This window comes from Xenopus laevis, chromosome 1L (assembly GCF_017654675.1).
Source record: "Xenopus laevis strain J_2021 chromosome 1L, Xenopus_laevis_v10.1, whole genome shotgun sequence".
Classification (NCBI taxonomy): Eukaryota; Metazoa; Chordata; class Amphibia; order Anura; family Pipidae; genus Xenopus; species Xenopus laevis.
In genome coordinates, this window is record NC_054371.1 from 129,984,077 (window position 1) to 130,007,276 (window position 23,200).

General features: G+C 38.4%; 1 protein-coding gene and 1 long non-coding RNA gene across 4 annotated transcripts in view; one reads left to right on the plus strand and one right to left on the minus strand.

The window, feature by feature from the left end:
- Positions 1 to 5,245: 5,245 nt before the first annotated feature.
- On the minus strand, positions 5,246 to 13,108 carry LOC108713854. Of its 2 annotated transcripts, none has more exons than XR_001935234.2 (3): positions 12,877 to 13,108; positions 12,611 to 12,745; positions 5,246 to 6,985 (listed from the first exon to the last, which is right to left on the minus strand). It is a non-coding gene; the product is annotated as an uncharacterized LOC108713854 (long non-coding RNA). The 2 variants fall into 2 exon arrangements; XR_005961432.1 differs by lacking the exon at positions 5,246 to 6,985 and adding an exon at positions 9,619 to 10,769.
- slc44a1.L (solute carrier family 44 (choline transporter), member 1 L homeolog) overlaps positions 9,318 to 23,200 on the plus strand; it is an 83,088-nt gene continuing 69,205 nt past the window's right edge. The window contains 1 exon segment of one of the 2 annotated variants that reach the window (NM_001091778.1): positions 9,318 to 9,625. In NM_001091778.1, the coding sequence (NP_001085247.1) occupies positions 9,602 to 9,625 (24 nt within the window). In that variant the 5' untranslated portion in view covers positions 9,318 to 9,601. 2 annotated transcript variants of the gene reach the window in all.

The window sequence follows — 23,200 nt, forward strand, 5'->3', positions numbered from 1 at the left end:
GCTATCGACCCCCTAATGTAAGTGACGAGGAGGAGGCTAAGCTCCTGATGCAAATAGAAAAGGCTGCTAGTTTGGGTAAAGTAATGATAATGGGGGATTTTAATTACCCAGATATTGACTGGAACAACAGTACTGCCAGATCATTTACAGTAATGGGAACAAGTTTACAAACTTGTTGCATGACAATTTTATGGCACAGGTTGTTGAGGAGTCTACCATAAAAAATGCTATTCTGGATCTTGTGATCTCTAATGACCCAGAACTTATAGCAAATATGCAAGTCATTGAACCCCCGGGTAATAGTGACCATAATGTTATATCATTTAATGTCTGGTGCAAAAAACAAATATATACTGGGGCAACAAAAACCATGAATTTTGGAAAAGCTAATTTTAGTGCCTTGAGGGCTGCCCTACAGAGTATTGATTGGGGCATTACGTTTTCAGCTAAAAACACAGAACAGAAATGGTTATATTTAAAATGATATTAAATCATTACTGTTCTCAATTTATTCCCTTAAAGGTCCAGTCCAGGGAGTTCACCGACGACATCTTCTTCCACGCGATCTTCTTCCTGCTTTGAACGGCGCATGCGCAGTAGGATCATTTGCCCAGCGGGACGGGTAGGCCAGGAGGGAGGGTGGGCAACAAACGGGAGGGGGGTGGGGCATTTGCGCAGACTAGGTTTCCTTCCCCTTTAAGGAGTAAATGTAGAAGCTCTAAGAATCATCCTATGTGGCTTAATACAGAAGTAAAGAATTTAATAGGAAAGAAGAGAAAGGCATTTAAAAACTACAAATCTGTTGGGACAGAAGCTGCATTTAATGAATATAAACACTGTAATAAATGTTGTAAATTTAGCAATCCAGAAGGCAAAGAAAGGAAATAAAGAGTTAATTGCAGTGGAGGTGAAAACTAACCCTAAAAAGTATTTTAAATATATTAATAATAAAAAGATGCAGGTTGAGAGTGTTGATCCATTAACTAACGGTACCAGTATGGTTGTAACAGATACAGAAAAGGCAAATGTGCTAAATCAGTTCTTTTCATCAGTGTAAAAGAACTTTATAGCTGCACTAATGGCTCAGCTCAATCTAGTCAGTGGCTGACTCAGGATATGATTCATAAAGCTTTAATAAAAATTAATATAAACAAGGCTCCAGGGCCTGATGGCATACACCCCCGGGTTCTAAGAAAGCTTAGTTCAGTTTTAGACCAGCCCCTATTTCTGATTTTCTTTTTCTGAGAAAAGCTGATGTTTTCCAATATTTAAAAAGGGATTACAATCTCAGCCATCTGTGGTGGGCAAATTATTTGAAGGCTTGCTAAGGGATCACATTCAAAAATGTGTCCTAGTCAATGGCATTATGAGCAGCAATCAGCATGGCCTTATGAAGAATAGGTCATGTCAGACAATGTGATTGGATTTTGCCAAAGGGTTATACTGTGCCCCACAAACGACTGATTTCTAAACTAAGGTCTGTTGGGCTTAATGAAGTCGTTTGCACATGGATAGGAAACTGGCTAAAGGATCGGGTGCAGAGGGTGGTTGTTAATGGTACATTCTCTACTTGGAGTAAGGTTCTTAAGGGGGTTCCTCAGGGCTCGGTATTGGGTCCACTTTTAACTTATTCATTAATGACTTAGGGGAGGGTGTTGTAAGTAATGTATCAGTGTTTGCAGATGACACAAAATTATCCAGCCCAATTAATTCCATCCAGGATGTGGCATCCTTGCAACATGATCTTGACAAACTGGCAATCTGGGCAGCCAAGTGGCAAATGAGATTCAATGTTGACAAATGTAAAGTCATGCACCTGGGATGTAAAAATATCCAAGCCACTTATAACCTTAATGGGACTGCACTAGGCAAATCCATTATGGAAAAGGACCTTGGAGTCCTCGTAGATGATAAACTTGGCTGTAGCAAGCAATGTCAGTCAGCAGCATCAAGGGCAAATAAGGTCTTGAGCTGTATTAAAAGGGGCATAGAGTCACGGGAGGAGGGGGTCATTTTTCCACTGTATAGAGCACTTGTAAGGCCCCATCTAGAATATGCCGTACAGTTTTTCTCCATCACTCAAACAGGACATTATTGTATTAGAGAGGGTACAGAGAAAGGCAACTAAGCTGGTAAAAGGTATGGAAAATCTTAGCTATGAGGAAAGACTGGCCAAATTGGGGATGTTCAAGCTGGAGAAAAGGCGCTTAAGGGGTGATATGATAACTATGTATAAATATATAAGGGGATCATATAATAATCTCTCTAATGCTTTATTTACCAGTAGGTCTTTCCAGCTGACACAAGGTCACCCATTCCGATTAGAAGAAAAGAGGTTCCGCCTAAATATTCGGAAGGGTTTTTTTACAGTGAGAGCTGTGAAGATGTGGAATTCTCTCCCTGAATCAGTTGTACAGGCTGATACATTAGATAGCTTTAAGAAGGGGTTGGATTGCTTTTTAGCAAGTGAGGGAATACAGGGTTATGGGAAATAGCTCATAGAACAGGTTGATCCAGGGACTAGTCCGATTGCCATTTTGGAGTCAGGAAGGAATTTTTCCCCATCTGAGGCAAATTGGAGAGGCTTCAGATGGGGTTTTTTACCTTCCTCTGGATCAACTAGCAGTTAGGCAGATAAAAAACCCCAAAAAACTAAAAGGTCGAACTTGATGGACGTGTGTCTTTTTTCAACCTTACTTACTATGTTACTAGCATGAGAAATGTTCCTGGGTTGCCAAATAAGGGCTCGATTGGCCATTTAGTAGCCCCTATGTGGTTTCTAAACCTACATTGAGGCTCTGTTTGGCTGTTCAGCTGGTTTTTATATTACAAAACTTGCCTCCAAGTCAGGAATTCAAAAATAAGCACCTGCTTTGAGGCCACTGGGAGCAACATCCAAGGGTTGGAGAGCAACATGTTGCTCATGAGCTACTGGTTGGGGATCACTGACCTACATGATCTGCACATGAACTGACCATATAAAAGAAACTGATCAGTTAAGTTTCATGGGTATTGCCTGAAAGCACTTTGTACAAGCACTTATCAGGAGATAGTTCTGGGTAGGTTTTGCCTAATTACATAGCTGAATTGTATTACTTATCTTTTTTATTTATGCCCTCCCATATTCAAATTCCTGTCTCTCTTTCACACTACTGCCTGGTTGCAATGTTAAATTGGACCCTGGTAAGATACCATACCTTCCAAAACACAACATGGTATGACTTTGCGGGGTAACACATTATTACTATAAACAAATCAATATACTCAAGATACATATCAAAGGCTTGAAATTATCACGAGATCCCCCCCCCCAGCAGTCACCGCATTAATAGACTTTTGGCTTCTTACTTAAGGTAAATTAAATCTAACCAGTGAAAACCGACTAACTCGGGATTTGTGTTTCTATGTTTTCCCTCAACCCCCCCTTTCCTTTCATCTTTAATTTTATTTTATTTTCATATTTTTTTTTCCTATTTGCTTCTCTTTTGTAAGATTTAACATGTTACATTAATGATCATTAATGAACCTTCAAGGACATGTATGTTATGTTATGTTCAGAAAATGTATTGCATGTTTGAAAATTTAATAAAAACATATAAAAAAAAATTGGACCCTGGCAACCATATAGCTGCTGAAATTCCAAATTGGAGTGCTGCTATAAGTTGCCCATGATACAGCTAGTGTCAGTATATGTTTTCTCTGGCATAATTATGAAAATGAGAGCAACACATTTGGACATCCTTTACAAGTTGGAAGCCTGCTGGTTTAATGATCCAGTTACCAGCAGTGCACAACCATCTGATAATGAATAAAATCTGCATTTAAAAAGCAATTATTACATTTGGCAGGCAGAGAATACATGATTAATATGCCACACTCAACACTTCCATTAAATTAGCTAAAGCAGAAGTCAAATTGTATGGAGCAGCTGAAATTCTGGTGATAGCTAAGGATTCAGTAGTGTAGTTGCCTGTAATCAAAAGAGATGTTGAGCAGTTTGTATTTTAATGTGTCTTATAGAATAAGCCAGACAAGGTCATATCTTTTTTTCAAGTAAATTCATGATGGCTTAATACAACGTATCCTATACAAAGGCAACAGGACTGGAGGAACAGACATTTTCCTTAAGCCATTGCATATGATTTTTCAGGCTATGGATTGGCCTGCTGGGCGATGATGTTATGGCCTTTGAATGTGATGGCACATGAGATTTGTCACACACAGTTAAATCTCCACTTCTGCAGACTCAAATCTCCCAATCCAGTTTAATCGAGAGAAATTGCCTCCCTTTGCATCTTCCCACGGTTAAGCCAGATCACTGGGAATAATAGGTTTTACTTGCAGTAAACTTATGCTATGGTTACTCTTTTTTGGAGATTTGTTGCCCATGGCAGCGAAGGTTTAATCACGAGAGACAAATCTCCCTGTCTGCCATGGCCCTTAGAAACACTTGGATGAGTTCATGGACATGCATACTATCCAGGGCCAGAGTAATCTTACAGGATATGATTAGCTTTGTGCAAGTATACTGTATGTACAGTATGCATGTATATTTATATCTGTGTATCTGTGTGTTTGTGTATATTTATATATATATATATATATATATATATATATATATATATATATATATATATATATATGTGTGTAGAAAAAATGTAGGGTGCACACTGAGTCTTTTATTATCTCCAGTTAGGAGAAAACTGCACTGCTCCATGGAAAAAAACTGTCTAAGCAGTGCCAGATTTTAAAATAATGCACTCCAAGGCCTGCAGACTTCTGTTCCCCCCGCACATCCACCCCTTCATGTGTGCGTGCACATCATATGCTCATTTATTTTGGCTGCCTTTCCATCCCAAAACGAGCACAAAGTGAGTTCACACCTACAGACACCCACATACCTCCCAACTGTCCCTTTTTCGGAGGGACAGTCCCTCTTTTGACAGCTCAACCCGCAGTCCCTTATTTGTACTAGAAAGTCCCTCTTTTCTCTGCACTGAACAGCCAGAAAAAGAAACAAAGTTTCTCACTTAATTGGCTTTTAGCAGAGAGCCCAGAACAGCTAACAGGTGCAAATAAGATACTTTGTAACAATTTTGAGACACAAAAACACAGTTTAGATAAGGAGAAATATTTTCAAACTTTCATAACCTGCCAAATTTTGTAAAACAAACATGGTAATTAGGGGGTGTGGCCACAGAAAGGGGTGTGGTCAAAAAATTGCTGCACTACGTGCGGAAAAATTTTTTTTGGCCCTCTTATTACTTCCAAAATGTTGGGAGGTATGCACCCAGACTGGGCGCAGGAGGTTCGTTTTCAAAGCTACAAGAGTGTCCAGCACCCTGCACTCTGGGTGTCTGTGTGTACAAAAAAATAGAGATGTTGCTCGGTGGCATTCCCCCAAAAAAATGCTTCAATGGCATTTAATTTACCATTTTCCAGACTTCTCTTGAGCAGATATGTTTTTGCACGTGCAGTACAGTAAATTTAACAAAGTCTGAAGGATTAAAGGAAAGAAAATTCCAGCGAACTTCTCAATTTTTCCAGGGGCCTGAGGAAAAACTTTGCAATCTATTTCACTGTACGGGTGCCTAGCATTTTGGTGCTCCCCCAGTGAAATAGGCTTTACGTGTTTTTTTAGTTTCATTTGTCAAAGCTTTATCCAGGTTTCTAAGACCTTTATCCTACGACCCAGATATAAATGTCAACAAATATTTTGATAATTGAAGACCTGGTGTGCCCCCTGCATTTTTTCCAACATGTTTGTAGCTGAACTAGAGCTGCACCTGGGATTTGACCTGTATTTCAGAAATGAGCACGTGCATAAGGTGTGTATATAATGGTGTGTGTGCAGGGGATCATTTACAGTGGTTGAACATGATAGACAGTTGCCTTTTTTCATCCCAAATAAATGATGAAACTATACATGCTATGTTGCATACAAGCAGAACATAAAAGGTGTCAAACGGAATCCATGGCTAATACAACCCATACTCCAGTATCTGCTACTGATCCAATATTTACCACATATGCAGGTACCGGAACTGTACCACTCAAGTCTCTGGTTTCCCTTTAGACCCAGCTGGAATCTTATTTCACAACAAAAAGCTTAACTCATGACCCTAAAATCCTCAGTACTTAACACTCCTGCAAACCTTTGATGACACCTTGACTTTAGTTTACATGGCAAACAGTTAACAGGGCCACTTATTTATCACCTTATCCAGTGTGTTAATTTTTGCTTAAAAAAAGAACAGTGCCTACTTTATGTTGAAAAGCCTTTCAGCTTTTATAAGGAGCTTAGCAATGATTTTTGCCCAAGCAAGAGAGATTGCACCATTATGAATTCAACACTTATGCAGGTCAAGATGGAATAATCGAGCTTTAAGTAAATCACTGCGGCAGGCCATGCAATAATTATTTCATTCAGGCTGAAACAGGGATGTGAATACACAAAGCACTTATAATAAACTCGGTTTGTTTTTTGGAGCATTTAAATAAGCAGCATTTTCACCGCTTTTACATTTTCTAATTACAAGCCCATTTTTTCCTGTGGTGAATAAGTGTTTTGCTTTTTTATTTATATATTGTCCTCGGTGCCTCTATTAACTTTTGTTTAAGGAAATTTCTCTCCTGAGACAGCTTGGAAACAAAAGAATGTGTTTAGCATAACAAATAAAGGTAAGCTATGCAAAGAGAGACAGTGGAACAATTACATGCATCCAAAACATTTTTAAACTATCTATACATTATATAATCCTTTGTCCTTAACTAAAATACATTAATTCATTAGTAATCATTGATGTTTAAAATAGGGAAGTGCCAGATCCATGACTGAAAATGGCAATCTGGTAAATCCCTCCACCTGTAGGTGGAGCTTGCGGTGGGCGCAGCCCAGGGGGCCCAGGAAATTTTGTCGTACGGGGCCCTGCGATTTCTGATGGCGGTCCTGCTTCTTGGCACAAGTAGAGATGCTTAGTGCCTGCTGATAAAGAGGTAAATGGCTTTTTCAGTAAATAATGTAGTTGTATCACTGCGCTTCTATTTAGCATATTAGCATTGTTCATTAATAATTGTGGTACTGATGCCATATTCTGGCATTTCTGAAGGCAGCTTTCAATGGCTCATACATTTCTCAGAACCATCAGGGAAATATCACCAACTAATGTATAAATTGCAATAGTTGCTCTGTTACAGAAAATGTATCAACTAAGGTATCAAATGTATCAACTGGTATCAAATTGTAACAGCCTAGAGTACTGGTAACCCGATTTACTGAGCTGCAACTGGAAAACATGAAACTGAAAACAAATTCATTTTTAAAACTTCAATTATAGGAAAACAGTAAAAAAAAAAGTCCAACTGAATTTTTCATTGTGGCTTTAAGTGCGAAAATAGCTATTCAGCATCTGCAAACTGTGATTTCATGAAAGCTGGAGGGCCATCACACTATGTAGGAGCTAGCCCCCAAATGGCATGAATAAAAAATGCTTTCAACCTCAGATGGAAGCAGTATTAGTTGTGTGACAGCTAGGTGAGCAGGGGCACACCTGCTCACATGGAATAGCATGCTTTCTTGTCATTAACCAATAGCATATATCAGAATGTGGCCCATCAGCTGTCCCAGTAAAACAATTACCTCCATAAAAATGTGCAAGCGGCTCCTGCTATATAGCAGCTGGAGGCCACCGTTTTTCTACAGTTCCTCCAGATGGGCACATATAAACAAGTGTAAAGCTGGCCATAGACGCAAAGATCTGATCGTACGAATCATCGTACGACCGGACTTCCCCATCTCCCAACCTGCCACTAACCATTCAGATCAAATAAAGTACAAAACAGATCAGCCGATGTCCTGCCCCTGACAGCAATTGTACGAAAGTTATGTCAGACAAAAGCAAGTGACAGTCTCCCTCTGAAAATCGTACGATTGGCAATACATGCAGAGATATTATCGGCAGCCGACAAAATGTCGGGACTCTCCCCACACGGTCCGAAAATGGTACGAATCCTCGATTCGTACCATCAGATCTTTGCGTCTATGGCCAGCTTTAAACTTGTTACATGCAGCATTCCCCGTGTTAGTTAAGGGATAGTTATTTTCATGAGATTTGTTGCCTGTAAACATCACAGAATTCCTGGGGGAAAAAATCTCCTCATCTGTCGTTGCCCTAAAACAGATTGTGCTGTTCACCTTCACTGAAAAAGATTAAATCAAATCGCAAGTAAGTCTGAAGCATGAATTTTCAACTTAAAGGGGTTCACCTTTAAGGGGCAGATGTATTAAGGGTCGAATAATAAATTCAAATTTAGATTTTTTTTATGTCAAAATTCACACATTCAAATTTTAATCCCCCTATTCGATTGTAAATTAGATTGTGAGATTTATTACACCTAGAACATGGAAACAGTCCTAATTCGAAGATTCACCACTTAGAATCTGCTGAGTTCATGTACAAGTCAATGGCAGACGTCCATCGAGCCATTTGGATACATTCAAGGTTTTTTTTTTTGGAGAAAAAAACTTGATTGGTACGATTCGAATTTTCGGGTCTGAACTATTCGATCAAATATCAGCCATTAAAAATTTTTCTTAAATATCCTCCCAGTCGAATTGTGAGTATATTCGAATTTATTAGAGTAAAATAATTCACATGAATTCGAAATTCGACCTTTGATAAATGGCCTCCCCGTATATTATAGAATGGCCTGTTCTTTGCTACTTTTCAATTGGTCTTCATAGTTTTAAAATTATTTGCCTATCTCTTCTGCCTTTTTTCAGCTTTCAAATGGGGGTCACTGACCCCTACATCCAAATTACTATTGCTCTGTTTTTTCAGGCCCTCTTGTATTCATATTCCAGTCTCAAATTCCAAACACTGTCTGGTTGCTAGACCCTGGCAACAAGATGCTGCGGCAAGCCTAAAGTGGAGAGTTGCAGGGAAAAAAATTAATAATTAAAAACCCTGAAAGCTAATAAAACATGAAGACCAATTAGAAAGGGTATCACCATCTGCATCATACTAAAAGTTAATTTGAAAGCGAACTACCCCAGGACATGCTGGGAATGAGATTTAACAGATAATAATGGGGACACAGCATCATTTCAGAGTTTGGGGAAGATACAGTTTCACAAAGCAAAGTGAGCAGAAACAATCTGAGACGGTTTGATGAGCCTGGTAGCAGAGAAGCAGGGGGCAGGGCTTTGGCTCCTATTGCAGAGTTCTGATTGTCACTCACAGTTACGAGGACTTCCTGGGAAAGAATGAAAGGATACGCCCAGCCTGCATTTCAGCCTAGACACCAAGCGGAGAAGATCTATCTGTAGCCCTGATATCATTAGATTTTTAAGAGACAAAACGCAATTTTAATGTTTTTTTTCCCTGGGGCACTATATATTTTAAGGAAAGGGGCATATCATACTAGGAGATGAGGATGACACAATATGTCCCCTTTTAACAAATGTAGTTTTCTTTTCCCCCTTTTTTATATATTACCCCCTCCCCCACTTGGGAATCTTCCAGTCTCAACTGAAAAAGGAAAAACCCTCCAGAATAAAAGGAATTGGTAACCTACAAAAGGAGGTGACCATCTTCTCAGTATGGGATGCTGTGGGAGCACACAGGTAAAGCATCTTATGAGATTTCATCTATCCCCCCTCCTTTACTTGAGCTTGATTATAAATGCTTTACACAACCACTTAGGAGTTTTTGATTGAGAATAAAATAGTCAACAAATAAAATAGTTTATTTAATTTACCTACCCTTACTTGTTATTGATCTGGATTAGGTGTTATTATTATTGTTCAGAGTTGTTAATTTTGTATTCCTACACTGGGATCTATGGAAGATGTTAATTTTAATTGCGTGCCAGTTAGTCATTAAGATTAATAATGTTAAAAGTGGCATGGACCACCACAGTCCACATAATGTATGTGTTTACATATGACCCTGATAAATCTGAATTGTGACTAGGGTAAAAGGTGCTTTCTGGTATTGATGATAATAATCTGATAATGGAATTCTTTGCTATAAGAGAAAGGGAGCTCAAACATAAATAGCTATGTCTGTTTTTTATTTTATTTTTGTTTATATGCTAGCATGGATATAAATTAGAAATTCAGATTTGAAACCTTCTGCTTATCCTCATGTGAACCTTCTACAGTGCCTTGACAATAAGTGCTGCCTTTTTTTGTAAGTGAATGTCATGATACAGGCCTTCTCTAGGTCTGTTTGAATTTAGTGGACACTGCTTATGTGGAAATCAGAAAGATATGTGTTACATTGCATCTACACAAAATTAGTCTTTTGTTTACTGATTGGAGCTGCGATTATTTATTTATACATCTTCTTTGCATATCTGTAAATGCGACTCTTCTTCTACAAAATGCATATAGAATGGTTGGTATATGTAAGCAAGGCACAGGCAGTGGATAATAGTCTATGCGACTGGCTGTAAGGTCACTTATTCCAGAGATCCAGGTCACACAGATTTTAATGTGAGCTGCTTGAGTGTTAAGGCGGCCTATATATTTGTTAGTACTGGCACCTGCATTTATTCACATGAAATTTGCATGTAACGTACAGTTTTTCTGTCAAGCTAAATAGGATAGTAAATCTGTTTGCAGCACTGCGGTCCTCAAATCTTCAGGCTGATTACAAGCTCAACTCTTTCGAGCACTATACATACTAAAAAGGAGATCTTTCATTGTTGCAATAACTTGATGCAAGCTACATTGTCACTGAAAACTGTTCAACAGTGGCATTTGTCTGAAAAGGAAGCAAAATGCACTTTTAAAATTACTTGTAGTAAATAATTATTTTCTCTTCTGTTACTGGACTTTTTTATTTTACCCTTTTAAAACCTTTAATGATAGCAGTAACTCTTAAATAATAATTTGTGGATATATTACCCTGGCTATGCTGCAAAATAACATTATCTCAGTATGGCTGTAATTAACCAGAAGGAGATGGCAGATAATAGCTGCTTGTTAAAAATATAAATTCCTTGAGATCATGGTTTGGGGTTCCTTTGCTGTGGTGTGTATGAATGTCTGTTCAAAACGGAACTGTGGCTACACATTCTAGATAATATTTGTATGTGACCAGTAAAAATAAAACAATATGCATTTCTCTGCATCTGTGCAGAGGGAAGCTAGTGGTTGCAATAGAAAACATGTCCCTGTATGTGTTTTACTGCAGTACTTATAGACTCCAAAATGTTTGTACATGCATCCCCTTATTCTGTTCAATGGTAAATACAAATCAATGAGAACTACTGTTAAAAAAAGAAGCATTAGGACTATATCATGTCATTTAAAAAGCACAAAATGAGCTCAAAATAGCTCTCGCTAAAAGCAAAACTACTGTTATTAAAAGAAAAGGAAACCCTGATTGAATGGAGGTTGGGGTGGCAGTTTGTTAGGCACCCTCCATTAAATTGTGTTGCTAATTCCCCCCCCCCCCAGAAGTTGCAGTACACAACTGCACAGCTATTACTTACATTTGCTATGCATCCCTAGGGCAAAGCTTAGATTTGCACATGCGCACTAGAGTAAAATGTAAACATTTTACTCTACTGTGTATGTGTGAGTCTAAGGGGGTCATCTACAAACCCCAGGGGCACTAGAGCACGGCCCTTAGTTACAGAGCACTTGGACCTCTGGGGTTGCTGCTCTCTGCACTGGATCAAAACATCAAAAATCTGGGCTCAGTGCAGAGCACAGTATCCTGCCTCTCCCTACCTTGCACCGCAGAATTATGCACAAGGTAGGGAGTGGGCCCCCTACTACCTCTCCCAGCCCCTCACTAATATGAAGTAAAGTGCGAAGCCCACAGCAATTTGCACTATGTACCTTGCAGTGTGCAAAGTGCAAAAAATGCCTGATTGCTGTCTTTTTTTGCACACTGCAATAAGCATTAAAAATGAGCCCTTTTGTATGAAGAGGGATGCCTGGGAAGGGCAAGTAAGATGGTAGTAATTCTATTTTACGTCAAAAATAAAATAACCTAGCAAATATATTTTATTTGTGACCTCGGGTGTGGGTTTCTCAATAGTTCATAAAATATTTGTTAGCTATATGAATTTATTTATGAAGCAAATAAACCCAGATTGATTTTATTTCTACCATGTACCTTGCTGACCAAATCTCAGGGTCTGTGTCACTGACTTGACAAGTCTGTCTTAATCCCAGCAATCTGTGGAAACAGACGGGGAGTGCTATCCAAACATATATTTAATGCCACTGCATGTGAGATCATGGGGTCATTTCTGCTCAGAAATGTGTTTTAGAGCACATAGAACAGTGGCCACCGCCATTTATACAGCGCTGCTTGTGTTTGGCAACACTACATTCATGAGGGGCCAAAGGAGGCGGCACATCCCTACTCCTACCCCCTAACTTGCATGCCATATTGGAGGCAAAATAAACTTATTGGGTTACTTTAATGTTTAAAATATTTTTAGTGGACTTTAAGTATATAGAAATTAGAGAAAGACCCCTTATCCGGAAAACCCCAGTTCCTAAACATTCTGAATAATAGATCACATACCTGTACTTCTTTTCTAAAAAAAAGTGCCTTCCCTTGGAGATGGTAAAGGAAGATCTTACCTTATGTGGTGGCTGTAGTCAGGCAATAAAGACTGAATCAGTCTAAGCTCAATATTATGTTTCCTTTACAGCACATGTTCCTCTGCCTAGATTTCTTTGAAACTTTATCCTAAGGTTTATCCAAAACGGTTGTACCTATCAAACAAACATTCACAGGACATGAATGAATATTTGGTTAAGTGATATTAAGAATACAAATAGTTGATGCAAGTAAAACTGTGTGTTTATAACATTGCATAGTTTGTGCATTTTGTGTTGGCAAATACCTGCAGTAAATGTTGCAGTCTGTAAGCTTCTACTTGTTATATGCATAGGGAAAAAGAGTAGCACAGACACAATACCTGACAGGCAAAATGGGGGGGGGTGTTTGCAGGCAGAGAAGGACTAACAGCAGCAGGCACAAAATAGCTGCACCTCCTACAACAGCAACCAGCAAAAAAAACAGTACTTTATTAGTAGTTGTGTGTCTTGCTTAGGCTCAGGAGAGATGTGTAACTCAGTAAAGCTCTGAGGCTTTCTGTTGCTGGGGAGGATTCCTCTCCTGACAGACACAGCTATCCCCTCCCAGTAGCCGGAAGCAACCAATCCTCTTCTCCATGGGGCACACACCAAAAACCTGTCGACGCTCAAACCATCGCCCCCTTGGCCTTTAGTCCCACCTTCTTTGTTTACAGTCCCCACTGACAAACCATCCGGCTGGAAACAGCAACCAAACGGAGAATCTCTCAGTCCCAGCCTGCGGCTGTCCCCTGACAAACATAAACATTCCGCTGTTGGGTTTTTTTTCCATTGGTATTTCTTCCTTTCACTCCCCAGCCTGTTGGTTGCAAACTATGTCCAGTCAACCCATGGCAGCCTTTTCCAGGCAATGCAGATGGGACTCATCCTCTTCTTCGTGACAGGAGCCGACAATTAAAGAGAAAGCAGCAAGTGACAAGGGGAAGCCCTGGGCCCAACCCCCAGTGTTATTCCCCTTATCGCCCCCGGATTTCTTTTTGCACAGGGAGGGGTTTCAATTTTCCCGCTGACCCCGCCTCGTCTTGGATTTCAAAGAATTTCTTTTCACCTTGATTTCTATTAAGGGTTTCCTGTTTTACCTGTGTTCCGCATTCGTTTCTGCGCAGTTATCTTTTCCAACATTCCCTCCCCCTCATTGAAGCAAATTTAGTTTTTTTGTCCCACTTTTATTTACCCACCCACTTGGGAATCTTTCTAGTCTCCACTGAAGAAGGCAAAAACCCTCCAGAATTAAAAGAACTGGCAACCTGCAAAAGGAGGCGACCATCTTCTCAGTATGGGATGCTGTGGGAGCACACAGGTAAAGCAGCTTATGGGGATTTCATCTAACCCTATTTACTTGAGTCTGAATATAAATGACATCTGCTTTATACCACTGCTCAGCACGTGTGGCTAGCCTATCTACTCTAAGTGCTAAGCAGTGGTATAGGGGATGAAATAACCAAACAAAGACTGTTTAATTGACCTATTCTTACCCAGTATTGATATTCCATACCTGAGTTGTATTCCTACACTGGGCTAAGGAAGTTGCAAAGTATATTGCATGTAAGCTAGTCATTAAGCTAAATAATTTGTATGTGTGTATATATGTATATATATATATATATATATATATATATATATATATATATATATATATATATATATAATTATTGAGAAGGCCCGCACTCCATTTTGTGAAAAATTCAAATGTCTTTTATTGTGTACATAAATCCAACGTCGGATTTATGTACACAATAAAAGACATTTGAATGCTCGGGATGCTCACAATAAAAGACATTTGAATGCTCGGGAATGCTCAGGATCTGGGGTTTTACCGTAATTTGGGTCTTCATGCCTTAAGTCTACTAGAAATTCATTTAAACATTAAATAAACCCAAATAGGCTGGTTTTGCTTCCAATAAGGATTAATTATATCTTAGTTGGCATCCGCTACTGTTTTATTATTACAGAGAAAAAGGAAATCTTTTTTTAAAAATTTAGATTATTTGGATAAAATGGAGTCTATGGGAGAGCCATTCCGTAATTCGGAGCTTTCTGGATAAGGGATCCTATACCTGTGTGTGTGTGTGTGTGTGTGTGTGTGTATATATATATATATATATATATATATATATATATATATGTATATATATATGTATATATATATATATATATATATATGTATATATATATGTATATATATATATATATATATATGTATATATATATGTATATATATATATGTATATATATATGTATATATATATATGTATATATATATGTATATATATATATGTATATATATATGTATATATATATATATGTATATATATATGTATATATATATATATTACACACTTACAAAAGTTTATACCTGGGTGCAAACCAAAAAAAGTTTACATATAGTGATTAAATGCTGATGCACGCCAGGATTTTTTATATAAACATAGCTCACTTTATTTTTTCAAAAATAAAGTAAGCTATGTTTATGTAAAAAAATCCTGGTGTGCATCACCTTTTAATCACTATATATAGTGTTGCCATGGTCCACCTAATTTTATGTGTTTGAGAGTGATTAGATACATCTGAATTGGGATTAGGAAATAAATTGTTCTCCAGTTTTTGCCTAATGGAACACCAACATGAACAGTACCATACATCTAGTTTTCTATTTTTATGTTTTTTTATTTGCCAGCATGGTCATAGAGTTATCCAGATTTTAAATGATCCACTTATCCTCATATGAACCTTCTGCAGTGCCTCAACACAATAAGATTTGTGTATTCATTGTATATCACAAGTGTTTTTTTAAAGGCCTGTGCCAGGTCTGTTTAAATTTTGGTGGTTTCTGCAGACATAATAAGTGTATGTTAAAATACTTTTATTGTTTGTAAATCTGTTGTTTACTGAAAAAAATGGAGCCACTGTTTATCAGACATTTATTTCTTTGGGTATCTAGATTTGATTGAATGTTCTACTTTTTGTTTTGTTTGCTAAATAGGATAATAAATCTGTATGCAGCAATGCAGTCCTCAAATCTTCAGGCGGATGAGAAGAAGATTTTTATAAGCAATGTATGTTCATTTCAGGCAAGGGCTCAGTCCGCTTCTCTCAGCCTGTGTTTTTTAGGCCGGCGAAGAGAAGGGGATCTGCTCCTGTACTCTTCTGTGTCTAGCTGCACTGGCAGGCACAGTGTTGGCCTGAGTTTAGCTACACAGAAAGGAGATTGCCCAGAAAAGCTAAGCTTTGCGTTTTTCTAGCCCTTCTCCGACCCATGTAGTTGCACCAAGTCCAACACTGTTCCTTTCAGTGCAGTTACTCACGGAAGCGTATAGGAGCAGAGAGAAGCAGACTGAACACACAACTGACCATACTGCCGGATTGCCGGGCTATCTGAGCATGTATGGCCCAGTGTGGGGACTGTTTGTACAAATTTGAGATCCTGGTGGATGAAGGATTATCTGTGCTGACAATTTCCGTCAGTACGCAAAAATTAAGTAAGGAGGGGAGACACAGCTCTTCTTTACTTCCTGCTGTTCTGATCATTTGGAAGTCCGTTCAAATCAACTGTCCTTTCAGCCTTGTTTCTATACATGTGTATAGCCACCTTATAAATGAGAATTTCAGTAATCTAGATAACTTGTTCCAAGATTTATTGTTCCTGAAAACATCTCTTTAGAGTGACACATTTCATATAAATCTATACAGGTATGGGAACTGTTATCCAGAATGCTCGGGACCTGGGGTCTTCCTGATTATGGATCTTTCCGTAATTTGGATCTTCATTCCTTAAATCAACTAGAAAATCATGTAACAATTAAATAAGCCCAATAGGCTGCTTTTGCTTCCAATAAGGAATAATTATATCTTGTTTGGGATCAAGTACAAGGTACTGTTTTATTATTACAGAGAAAAAGGAAATCATTTTTAAAAATTTGGATTACTTGGATAAAATGGAGTCTATAGGAGACAGCCTTTCCGTAATTCGGGACTTTCTGGATAATGTATCCCATACCTGGGCTCCAAAATCCAGGAAGGCCATCTCCCATAGCGTCCATTTTAAGCAAATAATTACAATTTTTGTATTCTCTTTTACTTTAATAATAAACATGATGTTTTGCTTGATGGTAAATAAGCTGCATGAATCCATATTAGTGTTTTTTTTGTTGCTCTAAGGCTAATTCCAGATGTGACAGACATTTATCCACAGGCTGAGAATATGCACAAGACCCTTCCTCCCCTTCTCCCAGAACCACTGCGTGTATATATAAGATGCAGATTCCTTTGCGGAAATGCATACTCCTGTGTTTCAATGCCAAAATTTGCCAGGTGTGCCTGCATCTGACCCAACGCAGTGGTTTTGGGCGCAGGCAAGGAAGGAGCAGATAATCTGCCATATCTGGTGTTGGCCTTAGAGAATTTATCAGCAAGCTGAGAATCTGTAATATCAGGCATTCACCTAATTTACAGAAATAACCCTTAACCAGAAAATCCCAAGCAATCCATATGATAGATTCCATACTTGTAAAAAATATATTCCCTCTGCTTTTACTGAAAAATAATTTTTTGACCTTTTGAAATCTTGAGAGGCAGAAGTCTGTTTTGTGTGCCCTTACCCTAAAATGTTTTGGGTTTACTACTCACAGGGCTCCTTCCTTAAATTGTGACTACAGGAAGCTGCTGCACTAATGTTTGTATGCATGTCGCCCCTTCAAAAACATAATATGCATCCCTCTGCATCTATATACTATGGACTTGGCTAGTAGCAGTTGCATTGCATACCATGGCCTAGTGTCGCCGTTACTGCAGTACTAATGGACCCTAGAATGCTTGAACATACTGTATATTTTCTTATTCTGTATTTTGTTAAGCTCCAAAAAGTTACAGCTAAAAGCAATACTACTACTACTACGTGTTATCACATTTTTTCACAACATATAAATACATTTTCATTGTTCCCCTTTTAAGGATAAGTAAAGCTCAAGAAGTAGCTAGAAGTGTAGAACATTATGTTTTGGACTTCTGTACCTGCCCAAGGCAACCACAGCCCTTTAGCAGTGAAGATCTGTATCTCCAAAGATGCCCCAATAGCTCCTCATCTTCTTTTTTGCTGGTTCACTGCACATGGTCTGTGCTGAGCTCAAGAATCCACTCACAATATACAGTACACATAGAATAGAAATGTCACAATATAAGTTTGTAGATAATTACTACATGGCAGCACAGACACCAGTGCAATTAGCATCAGAATGTAACAATCAGCCCTGTAGTATCAGCTTATATTACAGACAAACCTCATTTTCTGCTTGATAATTTCCAACGACCCCTAGGTATGAGAGTGCCACAGACGGTAGTCCCAAGTGTCTCGACCAAGGACTAAACTGGCTATACATACACCAATAAAAGCTGCTAACTTGGCCGCTCCAGATGGAATTGGCAGCCAGTTGGCCAGGTTAACTATCTGCCAAAAAAATCAATCTATTCTATCTATTGGACAGGTTAGAAAATCCCTTTGGGAGAGGACCTCATCAGTGCAACAATATGCAGTTTTCTCTAGACAGGCATACTTATGGCCCATATCATGATCTGATCATTGGCCCAGGTGCAAAACAATTGAATCTTCCTTATTTTTCCAATTTGACCCACTGTATATGCTGACAGTGAATGGCCACCTGTATGCCACCTGGAACCATGAAGTGTCATTTACAACTACAAGTACAGTTTTTAAAGTACAAATTATGGCATTGTCATTTTCAGTGCTCTGACATAACCTGCTGTGAGAACCCTGGAATTATTACTAATTCAGGATGGTGGTATCCAGGGTTCCTCAGCATCAATTCACAGAAAGGATGTATAGGTATACCTATACAGAAAAACAATGAGCATATATGTATGAATGAATGGCATCAAAGAGCACAATATTTGTATCCATTTTAGAGTGACCTCACTTGCCTCTGCTTTTGTAAATGACCCCTCTGGTCTCTTTCTTAATTTTCATGATTGCAGGATCATACTGCTTTAATGTTCCCAATGATGGGTCTACTGATTCTGTCTTGACTGCAGTGTTGGACAGGCCCACAGGGATACCAGGAAAACTCCCAGTGGTCTTAGGTGTCAGTGGGCCCTCCTGCTTCTAAACATTTGTCATATTTCATGGCCATTACCTATTTCTATGAGAACAAAGAGACTAAATAGATTGAATAATATATTATTGCATGTAAAGAAAAGAGACTAGCAGAATAGAGGTTGTGTGAGGAGAGGAATTATAATAGTACTGAGAGTGGCCTCTGATCTAAAGTATTTTGATGGGCCCCTGGTCTAAAATTTTTGGGTGGGCCCCTGGTGTCCCAGTCCCACACTGCTTGACTGTGAGGATTTTTAGGAGGGATAGACTAAATTAGCTTTTTAGCATTAACATGTATTTATTAAGAACCCACATATTCCACAAAACTGTACAATAGGATCTATCTGTATATGCAAGCCAGCTCTTGTAAACCAATGCAAAAACATTATTTCTGGTGTTTGATATATGTTTAGGTTAATTGAATGTGCTTATACAGGCAATAATCCTAAATCTCTGAAAATTGAGGTTTAACCAAAACTGTTATATTTAGAGAGCAATCTTTATCTTTGCAATTTCTTCCTGTCTATATTCTATTTACTTTTGAAAATGCCAAGAGAAAAGGGTCAAACACTAGTACCTTAGAAATGATTAGCTAAAAGCTTTTTCCAAGCGCTCTGAATTGATTCATTTCATTAGGTTAGGTTTGCACAGACGATTTTTGTCACCCAGTGACCCGACAAGTCTGGCTCAGTCCCAGCAATCTCTGAAGACAGATGGAAAGGTTGTACAAAGCTACACATCAATGTTGGTGCCATTTCACGTGAGATCATCTGTTGTTCCCGTTGGTGTTTTGTTTATTGTATTGCAATTTTTTTTTAAATTAAATTTGTCCGATCTAGCTTTCACTGTGTTTATAATGTAATGTATTCCTTGGGTACATTTTATTTAATTCAGGTTAAACCAAAGATTCTTAATCTATGGGTGAAGATCCAATAATGGACCTTTTATCCACCATTTTGGGTGGTAGAGTCATTTAACTGCCCCTCACCTTGTTTCATGTTAAAGTGATAGATTCTAAAAATTTGATTCTCCTCTGCTTTCCACAGAGTCTGTGTACCACACAAGCTTTTAGCTTGCATTACTCTCTGTCTCTCTCTTCCACATGTCCTGCCAGCCCCTGCATATGCCTTTACTTTACCCTTCCCCATATAATGTAGCCTCTCCCATGACCCCCAACACTTCAGGGGGGGGAAACAATGTGTGGTGTGCTAATTGAAAGCTATTCACTTTGTGAAGGTGAAATCACCGCATCAATTTAGAAGAATCCTGACAGATTTTACTAATTTGGAAAACTGGGCAAGCAGTTTTGACCTATGGCAACCATTCCGAAACCTGGACTGTCCAGGTCAAAACTGGACAGGTGGCAACTATATATACATTTGTATTGCACCTTCATTTAAATCCCCCATTCAGCTATATCTACATTCTAGTACAGGTATGGGACCTGTTATTCAGAATGCTTGGGACCTGGGGTCTTCCGGATAATGGATCTTTCTGTAATTTGGATCTTTCTACCTACCTTAAGTCTACTAGAATATCCTGTAAACCAGGGGTCCCCCAACCTTTTTAAACCACATTCAAATTCAAAAATAATCACCTGCTTTGACAACCCTGAGAGCAACATCCAAGGGGTTAGAGAGCAACATGTTGCTCACGAGCTACTGGTTGGGGATCACTGCTTTAAACATTAATTGAACCCAATAGGCTGGTTTTGCTTCCAATATGGATCCATTATATCTTTATGTACAAGGTACCGTTTTATTATTAGAGAGAAAAATTTGGAGTCTATTCCGTGGCTTTCGGGATAACAGGTTTCTGGATAAGGGATCCTATACCTGTATATGTAATCAAATGGCATTCACAAAGGCAGTGTGATACAAATGTACAATTACTTTGAGATCTCAAAACAGATGGCTCAAGGGGGTTGTTTTCAGGTGACAAATTTGGACTGTTTGTCACTCTTTGTCATCATTTTGGATGCATAATGTTGTATTTGTCCACAATTGCTGGCAGATAAAGCAGGTAAATCATCTTTATACTACTAGACAAACACTTTGAATTAATTTCGATCTTTAGTACTTCTAAGCAGGAACAAAAAAAAAAAAAAACTTGTATTTTGCACCAAACAAAATACTTATGCCTTTTAAAAAAGCTCTTTCCTGAAATCTTTTCCCTGTCAATTATAATAGCTCTGTGTACCTGTCAATTGATGCCTGATTTCAGCAAGATTCTCGGCAGCCATACAACACCAATCTTCAATACATAGGAAGGGAGAGAGCATTCCTTTATCTGTGAAATCTTTTCACCATATCGTTACAGCTTTTGCATAGTTTCATTCTTGTTGCTGCAATTTATAATTCAAGACACCATGCTTACAAAACTGGGACACATTTAACTGTTCATTGCCATCAGATATACGCTTCTGATTATTTCTCTCTCCCTAAACTTTTGGTTTGAGGGATATCTGTGGGTAGTAATGGAAATTAGACAATTCCCAGATGATGATAAATGCAATATGTTAAGACCTACTTTTATTCCATGGTTTTCATGTTTTTTTTAGAAGTGCGCACAGTCAGTGCTTCAGAAGGAAGTCTAGTTGCTGTTACAATAATGATAGCATCATATAGTCTTAAATGCACTAAAACATCAACATATTGGTATCAAACAGACAGCTCCTTAAGGTGGCCATAGATGTAACAATTACGATCTTTCTTGCAAAAGATTTTTCTCAGAAAGATCGTTCATTTCAATACACACGTGCAGATCTGAATCATCAGATGATGTATAGGTAGAAACAATCGAATCCTACCTGTATCTAACGATTCAGCACTAACAATGGCCGATGTTTGGGTGCCTTCAAAGGCATCCGATTAAAATTTTTCTGTCCAGCCCGATCGACGAGCTCCAAGTCTTCTGCTGATATCGATCAGCTCTTTTCCCACCATACACATACGAAATTTGTTTTGTACGATATTATCTATGCGTCTATGGCCACCTTTAGCCATGATTACTGATAAGCAACTCATTGCAGCTTTTGGAAGGTACTTCTAATAGATGCTAAAGGGAGATGTACTTTATTCACAGCCTACTATCTCTGAAATCTTAGCATAATTACTACTACTTATTCACTTTATGTATTTTATATACATATTCATTTTTTTTTTTATATATGTACAGTCTTCTCTAAAGTATGTGTACATTTTGTTTGCCCCAGTCCGTGTATTTTATTTATTCTTTATCGTGTTCCCTATTTTATGTGGTTTTAAAGATACTTGATAATCATTTCAAAACTCTCCATTCAGTCAGTGAATCCCAAGGCCAGTAAGCCATACACCTTCAGCTCTGCAGTAATCCGCTCTATTGATAACTTGAATGAATTCCATAGAATCTTGATGCAATTCTCAGCTCAGAAGCTGTTGTGTTTCTGCAACTACAATCTGCCACACGTTGCAGTACTTTGCTTTTCTCACTCGCACAGAGAATAGCAATAGTGCCTGCAAACAATGGCTACTGGTGACAGCTGGTAATGGTATGTTGAGAAACACATTATGATGAATTTGTAAAGGGTAGTCTACAGATCCGTCAAACCAGGTTCAACTATGGACGGAATTCTTCCTGTATCCTATTAAATTGCACAGTAAAAATTAATTTGGGTGCAAATTACAGTGAGCAGGGTCTGTGCTATGTGTGAGGGTGGAGGCAAAACAGGATGACCACAGAAATTTTTGTGAGTTGACACAGAATTATATAAAAGTTTTTGAGGAAGTATTTCCTTTGTCTCGGGTTGATGGTTTTCAATACATCTACTTCATAAATGTACTTTCCAGATCCTGTCAATCAGGGAATTTCCAGGTACATTTTTTTTTTTTTTGGAGAGAACATAAAATTGAAAGTACAGAAAGCTATTTTTCCAGGCGTGGATTTACTTCTATTATATGCAAAACTCCCTGCAGCTTTTTGACAATATCAAGGCCATTTCAAATCACATCTAAAATGACCCTGAGGCATGGTGGGGAAAGAAATTATGTTTGTCTCATACTTTTTAATGGATTCATTTATATTTTGCTTGTAACTGCATGATTCTGGGCTGACTACTGTGTATCAGAGTTCTGTGGGATTACTTTGGATCTTGCACAGCAATATAGAGCAATGCTGTAACTAAATTGTTTTTTTTGTGCTTGTCCTGAAATACTTTTTTATTGCCAGTACACAACTACATATAAACTCATTACAGCACTCTTAATTTCATGCATTTCATCAGAAATTCACAGACCACAGGGTGCTTATCTGAGAGTTTAATACCTAACCCATAAGCTGAACTTGCATCCAGGTGATTGCTATTTAGGTGAATGAGGAGCAATCCAGAGCATTTTGTCACCAGCCTGTAGCTTGAAATTTCCCAGGTGACAATGCACACAGAATTGCCTTATGTGCCATTTCCCTAAAGCATAAATGGGGGTTATTTA